This window comes from Mastomys coucha, unplaced genomic scaffold (assembly GCF_008632895.1).
Source record: "Mastomys coucha isolate ucsf_1 unplaced genomic scaffold, UCSF_Mcou_1 pScaffold20, whole genome shotgun sequence".
In the NCBI taxonomy this organism is placed as follows: Eukaryota; Metazoa; Chordata; class Mammalia; order Rodentia; family Muridae; genus Mastomys; species Mastomys coucha.
This window is the reverse complement of record NW_022196903.1, coordinates 106,616,689-106,624,736: the sequence shown is the minus strand read 5'-3', so window position 1 is coordinate 106,624,736 and position 8,048 is coordinate 106,616,689. Positions and strand designations below refer to the sequence as shown.

The 8,048-nt window shown below is 47.0% G+C and overlaps 1 protein-coding gene across 1 annotated transcript; it reads right to left on the bottom strand.

Annotated features, from left to right (window-relative positions):
* Nucleotides 1-2,809: 2,809 nt before the first annotated feature.
* Jagn1 (jagunal homolog 1) lies at nt 2,810-6,933 on the bottom strand. The gene is made up of 2 exons (XM_031382918.1): nt 6,705-6,933; nt 2,810-3,790 (listed from the first exon to the last, which is right to left on the bottom strand). The coding sequence occupies exons 1-2, from the start codon at nt 6,791-6,793 to the stop codon at nt 3,328-3,330; spliced, it is 552 nt and encodes a 183-aa protein (XP_031238778.1). The 5' UTR covers nt 6,794-6,933; the 3' UTR covers nt 2,810-3,327.
* Between the last annotated feature and the right edge of the window lie 1,115 nt (nt 6,934-8,048).

The following is an 8,048-nucleotide window of genomic DNA, read 5'->3' as shown; positions in this document are numbered from 1 at the left end:
AGATCCTGAGTTCAATTCCCAGCAACCACATGGTGGCTTACAATCATCTGTAATGGAATCTGATGCCCTCTTCTGGTGTGTCTGAGGACAGCAATAGTGTACTCATATAAATGAAATAAATAAATCTTTAAAAAAAAAGAAAAAGAAAAGAAGGAAGGAAGAAAGAAAAGGAATTAGGGAGACCAGGAGTGGTGACATACGTCTTTCATCCTAGCACTCCAGAGACAGAAGAAGGTAGATCTCTGTGAGTGAGATTAAGGCCAGTCTGGTCTACATAGAGTCACAGGGCAGCTAGGGCTACATAGTAAGACACTGTCAAATCAATCAATTAATAAATAAATTAGCAAAAGGTGACAAAAAAGAAATCTGAAGTTTATTGTTTTGCTGTTTTACGTATTTGGTGTGGTTGGAGCCTATTCCAAACTGGGAAAGGATGAGATCAATACCTGCTGAGCTGTTTGGGTTTGGATCATGTCCCTTGCTCCCTTTTAACTTGTGTTACTAGCATGACAACCCTTGCAGTCAGACCAATGGCCAGTTTTGAGAGGGAACACTCAGGAAGACTGAGAGTCATCCAAAAACACACACAGCAAAGAAATAGAGAGGCAGAACACACCATGTCTCCTGTTTCTCCTGCCAGAACACACTGCAGGAATCCAGAGGGCTTCTGGATCCCATCTTGCACAAAGTTCCAGATTTAGCAATGTGGTAAAGTTGGTGGAGTAAGTATGTACGGAAAAACATTAGAAAGCAGAGTGTGGTAGCATAAGCTTGTAACCCCAGGATTTGGGAGATGGAGGTAGGAGGAGCTTGCATTGTCCTTGGCTACACAGTGAGTTTGAGACCAGCCTGGGTTTTCACAAGACCATGAGAAGGGAGGGGAGGAGGGCAAGCAGCCAGACCAGGAAAGAACAATGAAACGGAAAGGAATCTTATCAAGGAGTGGTGGGTGGGCATAGTCCTAGGAAAGGAGATTGGCAACTGTCAACAGGGAAAATTAGAACTTAGGTAGCTATAGGAGGCAACAGGGATAAAGGCAGCAGGGGTGTCACCATAAAAGCCTTGTGTTCTTAGATGTCTGAAACAGCTGGCCAAGACTTCATGCTCTAATGACCTTCATTAGGGAACCAAGCCAGGGGCTCAGGAAGTTTTGGCAAGCCCTGAAGCATGCATACTTCGTGAGAGTATACTATTTGAGGGTGGGGTGAGGCATCTGGCAGCCATTTTCCTTGACAGTCTTTCCTAGGACATGAGTGGCAGCAACAGGATCTTTCTGTAATGGCCATTTCCTAAGGTCTGCTGGCTCTGTACCCAGTGTTGGGGCACTGGCCAGGAGAATGTGAACCAAGAATATGAAGAAGGGACCAACTTCCAGCATTCTGAGAAATCATTCTTACCTGAACATGGTGATAAATACCTACACAGTACTTCAGAGACAGAGGCAGGAGGATTCTATAAAGAGACCGTGTCAGAAGGAAGGAGGGGAAAGGAGGGGAGAGAAGGAAAAAAAAAAAAATCACTCCTAAAATAGGTAGACACTCCCAATTTGAGAGGCAAGCACAGCACTGTTCACCAAGGAAAGGCATCTCGGTACGTACACCTCTATGTTCTGGGTAGTTCATTCACATTTCTTTCAGCCTCACAGCCATGGGAAAGCCCACAATACCCATGCATCTCATCTAAAACAGGATCAGCTGGGACGGGAAACACCCATAATCCCAGAACTATAAGAGCCAGAGGATTGCTGACAATCTGAGCTACAGTGTATTAAATGGAGGGTAAAACATAAGAATGTGGCTCAGTTGATAGAGCACTAATAAGTATGAAGCGCTACTTGATTCCTGAGATGACAATAAAATGTAATAAAGCCAACAAAATCTCAGCCTAATGATCATTCCTGGCAGCACACAAGCCTTTCTTCGGTCTAGACCATCTCTCAAGAGTCTCTCCATCTCCTTCACTCTCCTGTCCTGCTTGTAAAGATCAGGCAACCACCACTTTTGAGACCCATGTGGTGTTACTGGGTCCATAAAATGCCTTCACAAGGTCTGGAGAGATGCTGAAGTGGTTAAGAGCACCAGCTGCTCTTCTAGAAAATTTGTGCTCCCAGCACCCACACAGTGGTTCTCTAACGCCAGGCTTGAGAGATCCGATGCCCTCTTCTGGCTTTTTCAGGTACTATGTACCCAAGTGGTACCCAAACATACATGCTACCAAAACACCTATGTATAGGACAGAAAGCTAACAAAGAACCCAAATCCCTTTCTTCCTACAGTGCCTTGTGTTATCTGTCAGTTAGTGGGAACTAATATAGTTCCTACAAGCAGATTCTTGTTTTGTTTGTTTTGGTTTTGTTTTTATCGAGACAGGGTTTCTCTGTGTAGCCCTGGCTGTCCTGGAACTCACTCTGTAAACCAGGCTGGCCTCAAACTCAGAAATCCACCTGCCTCTGCCTCCCAAGTGCTGGGATTAAAGGTGTGCGCCACCACTGCCCAGCAAAAAAGTTTGTCTTAACACCTCATGCCCATCAAGTATCTCCAGAGGCAAGAAGAGAAGCATCAAATACCCTGGGATAGTAGTTACAAATGGTTTTGAGCCACCATGTGGGTGCTGAGAACCGAACCTGGGTCCTCTGGAAGAGTAGCCAGCACTCTTAACCCCTGAACCACACCTCCAGTGCCCCTCACCCCAGGGTAATTCTTACCTAAAAGCTAGAGGGCTGCAGCTGACTTAAGACCCTTACCCTGTCTCTCTTCTCCATGGGCAGTCCCATACAACTCTGAAAATCAATCAAATCTCCAACACAAGGCACAGGACAGTCATAACTTTATTTATTGAGGTTCTTTTGATTTAAAATGGTTCGCAGTAAACAGAACAGCCGGTAGGGGAGCTACTTCCCAAATGTTGCCTGCCCTGTGACCCACAGATCACATATTGAAGTAGACTTTCACATACTGATTTATTCCAGATCTCTTCTAGTACTGGCGGTGAAGAGGTGATGAATGAAGTAGGGAATACAACCAAGAGAAGGCAAGGATAAGGCTCAGTCTGGAAAACTCAAACTCTAGAGGGCCTCAAGTTCAACCAGGTAAAGTGTTTCACAGCCATTGGTCACCCACCTGTGGCTAGTCAAGAAAAAAATTAAATACTACAGCTTTGCACCTCAGCAGATGGTAACAGAGAACTCTAGGCCAAAATTTGAGCCTAGTGTGCACTAGGTGCCAACATCACAGATGCCACAGTCCATGGAGATTCTGAATAAGTTCCCTTCATGATGCTCAATGGGAGACCTGGGTTTACCCCTCAAAGCAGTCCATCAGGCAGGCTTCATTTCCGTTTCTTCTCCTGTGTGCTGGTGAACCAAGAGTCTAAGAGTTTCTTGCTGTAGTACAGTTGCCAGGCATGAACTTGGACTGCCAGTACCAATACCAGGTACATGACGGAGACAGCAGAAAAGCCAAACAGGAAGCGATAGGTCTTGCCATGGCGGTAGAGTTGCTGTGCCGCAGGGAACATCTCCATGCTGCCATAAATGAGGGGAGCGATGGAGAAGAGCCCCATGCTGATCATGGAGAGCACCAGGTAGCTAATGTTGTTTCGAGGGAAGGAAAGAAGGCCCAAGACAGAGGGTACAATGCTCAACAAATATGGATATTCCCACTGATAGGGCATGGCCACCTGATCATGTGACAAGAGCCTCAGGTGTCCCACACTTATCTTGGCAACCAACAGCAGCCATATGACGAGATGCACGTAAATCAGCTTCTTGATTTCATATTTGAGGGTCACACTGTAAGGTAGAGCAAAGGGAGAAGCAATTTTCATTCAAAGTGTTCTGACCACCACCCCGCATTCTAGGCATGTGTATAGGACACATAGATACAATGTGAATGACACAGCCTCTAACAGAGGCGGAGTACAAGGGATGGAGAAGTGATTAGAAAATGAAGGGTGCCAGGCAGTGGTGGCGCACGCCTTTAATCCTAGCACTTGGGAGGCAGAGGCAGGCAGATTTCTGAGTTTGAGGCCAGCCTGGTCTACAGAGTGAGTTCCAGGACAGCCAGGGCTACACAGAGAAACCCTGTCTCGAAAAAACAAAAAAAAACAAAAAAACAAAAAACAACAACCAAAAAAAAAAGAAGGGTAAAGCTAAAGTAAATACACATGAGCCCAAGATATCCTAGGGAGTAATCCATGGAGCATAAACTGGAATGTAGAGAAAGCTATCTGTAGAGGAGAAAGCTATTTCAACCTAGGTTCTAGTTGAGTGGAGGTAGCCAATTGTATGCAGAGGCAAAAACATGCAAGCACAAAGGCACAAGGATTTATGTATTTGTGTTTCAAGAAATCAAGTGGCAAGACACACGGGAGAGGCAGTAACAGATAACTGATAACTGCAAAGACTATGTGAGGACACTTCAAGACTGAAGGGCAGCAGTGGCACCTGGGAGGCCAAGCCGAAGATTCCAAATTGGGGGTTGGCCTGGACCACAGAACAAGACACCATCTCTCCAAGCCATGACAAGAATTCTGAGCTGTGGTTAAAATGACAGCTCTGCATCACAGAAGCAAAGGCCAGGAGGCCTTGTAGCAACAAGGAACACAGCTCAGGCTTCCATATTTCTCCAGGTACAGTTGTGGAAAGGAAACATGTCTCTCTTAGTCTTAACTCCCCAGGTCTCAATCGTATCCTTTTCAGTCTCAAGAGCAAGGCTTCTCCTCTAGGTATGCAGGAAAACAAGACCTTGGGTTATGAGGGCCCCGATAGGAAGGGGCCTAAAGTTGAGAAAGAAGGGTCCAAAGAGCTTGTCATCCTTCTGTTCAGAGAGGTTAAAAAACCAGCTGAAAAATTCAATGGATTCAAGGAGGAAATAAACTCTCCTTAGGAAATGTGGGAGGTAAGGAGAAAAGAAAAAAAATCAATCTGGCATTCAAGCTCCTTCGAGGCAGGATCTAGTTTGGCTTTTTCTTTAAAAATAAAAAATGTATCTTATGTGTATGTGTGCACCTTCTACATGAGTGCTAGGAACTGAATTTAGGTCCTCTAACACAACAGTAAATACTCTTATAGCTGAGCCACTGAGGGAGAGGGAAGGGAGTCTCTTCGATGCCCCTCCCCAGTAGAGCTGATAATCTTTATGAGGTAACATCTCAGTATCTGGTGGCATCTCAAACTTCAGAAGTCTGACCCCAAGTAGTTTTTTAGGCATATTTAGGCACAGCATAAGTGGTGAAAGTTTTCCTGGTGATAACTATTGAGGCCTGTGCAAAGATGAAAACAACAAACGGCTTTAGAACTAATAGACTATGGCCCACTGGTTAGCACATCCACGATGCATGTGCCTCAGAGAGGCAGAGCCCTGAGGACTGCGTATCCTGAGGACTTCATGCTGTTAAGGAGCATCTCTCTGCTTGTCCTCAGTCATCACATCACCCCTCATCTATAGGGTATATGGAAACTCTAAGGGGGTTTCCAGCCCCTTACTGGGCAGTGTCCTTGGCACTTACAAATAGTGATTGATCTTTTTCAAGCAGGCACTTTAATTTGCTGCTGGAGCAAATTAATGATCCATCCATCACCCCTAGAAAGGACTTAGAGATGGAGACTGTTAGCAACATCCACCACCTTAGGAAAAATGTGGAGATGTAGATTGTTAGGTTAAGGTGTTTTAGTTAGTGGCTTTGATGTAGAAAATCTTGGGGAACAATTTAGAAAGGTACGCTTTTTTTTTTTTTTTTTTGAGACAGGGTTTCTCTGTATAGCCCTGGCTGTCCTAGAACTCACTCTGTAGACCAGGCTGGCCTCGAACTCAGAAATCCACCTGCCTCTGCCTCCCAAGTGCTGGGATTAAAGGCGTGTACTACCACCTCCCAGCAAGGGCCACCTTTTACCATGCACACCCAGAGAGCCCCAAGTTTAGCAGCTACCATGTGGTAGTTCCTATGCTGTGCCTGTACACAAATGACTTGCTAATTCCTCACCGAAACCTAGAAAATATGACATTTTCTCCCTCTGAAGATGTGAAAACTGAAACTCAAATTAGAAATAGCCCTCGTTGGGGCTGGAGAGAAGGCTCAGTGATTAAGAGCACTTGCTTACAAAACTACTTCTGACCTGACCTGTGGTTAGAAAGATGGCTGGCTTGTCATCCTTCTGGGTTTGGTTCTCAGCACCAACCTCTGGTAGACTCAAAACTCCATGTGTAACTCCAGCCCCAACACCCTCTACTGGATTCTGCGAGCAATTCCTGTCATGTGCACAAATACACATACACACACACATACACGATATTAAAAATTAAAATCTTCTTTAAAAATGTTAAGTGGTTTTCAGGCCAAGTGCATTCCTGAAAATCCAGCAGCACTCAAGAGGCTAAGGGAAAGGCTGTGAGTTCGAGGCCCGCCTGAACTCTACTGTGGGACCTCGACTTGAAAAAGAAAAATAGTGTTCCCAAGGTCACCCAGAGGGGCCAGCCACGAACCATGTGCCTGGGCAGGCTGGATCCCCTCAAAGCACAAGGCGGACCAAGGCGGGCCACGGGCCTTCCCCAACCTGGAAACAGAGCAGAGTTCGCTGGAGCTAGGAATCTGGTGGGTGCACGACAACTGGCTGGGGAGCGACAGCGTGAGGATCACCGGCATCGCTTCCCAGGACCTGCAGGCTCCGCCCGGAAAGGCCTCGGTGCGCCTGGCTCACCTCGTACCTCATCTGGTAGTGCACGGCGACGCGCTCCCGGTGCTGAAAGTCGCTGCCGTCCGTGCCGGCCGCTCGCGGGCCTGCCCGAGACGCCATCGTGCAGAACCAAGGCGCCTAACGTCGACCCTCTGCCTCACCCACCCAGCCAAGCCCCCAGCGAACCCCTTTCCTGCAGCCTCGGCCGGGCTTCCAGTACACAGCGTGTAGCTCCGGGAGAACTTCCGGCCTCTCTATCCCGGGAGGACTGACTCTGTGGTTTCTCCTTCGCGCATGCGTTCTTGGCCTTTCTGAGGTTCCCCGCATCTCCCGGAGAAAAGCGATTGCGGAATTAATTTAGTCCCTAGAAATGGCTCGCGGGCCTGCCTAGAAACGACATCGTGCAGAACCGAACCCCCCAATCCGCTAATGCCGACCAGCCAAGCCCCCTGCAAACCCCTTATAACTTCATTATAAAGCATTTAAAAAATTACTTGTGTATGGGTGTTTTGTCTGTCGGTATGTGCACCGCGTGTGTTTTTTGTGCCACAGAGGCTGGAAGAGGACGTAGGATAGACGTATTAGCTATAATGTGAGTGTTGGGATTTGAACCTAGAAATACTGGGCTCTTAACGGCCCAGACCCTAAGTTTTTATTCTTGAGACAGGGTTTCATACGCCTCATGCTGGCCTCGAACTCTTGAAAGTCTTTTTGCTTCAATCTCTCAAGGCGTGATTATAGTTTTAAACCATGCCTAGCTAGACTTGGCATCTTTGACCAATTGCTCAGTGGCTTGTTGCACACTTAATACTTCCTGAAGCTCCACACAACCTTGGGGTTAGGGTCTGGAGCAAAGACATTATACACCTAAAAGTACAGGGTAGTCAATGCTGGGAGGCGACACTCAGAAGGTGAAGCAGTATAGAGGCATCTCTTCCTCCCTGCGATGCTATCCGCAGTCTGAGACCCTGGGGCCTGAGGGCTAACTGGAATGAAGCTGGGGGTGAACATTTGTAATCTCCTCAACTTGAAAGCTGCAGGCAGGGCTGGTGCGATAGCTCAGCGGATAAGAGCACTGACTGCTCTTCCAAAGGTCCTGAGTTTGGATCCCAGCAACCACATGGTGGCTCACAACCACCTGTAATGAGACCTAATGCTCTCTTCAGCTACAGTGTATAACACTCGAGCGGGGTGGAGCAGGGGCCAACTGAGGTCCTGAGTTCAGTTCCCAGCAGCCACACCCATGATGGCTCACGGCCATCTGTACAGCAACATAAAATAAATAAAAATAAGTCTTAAAACAAGGGGCTGGAGAGATGGCTCAGCGGTTAAGAACACTGACTGTTCTTCCAAAGGTCCTGAGTTCAAATCCCAG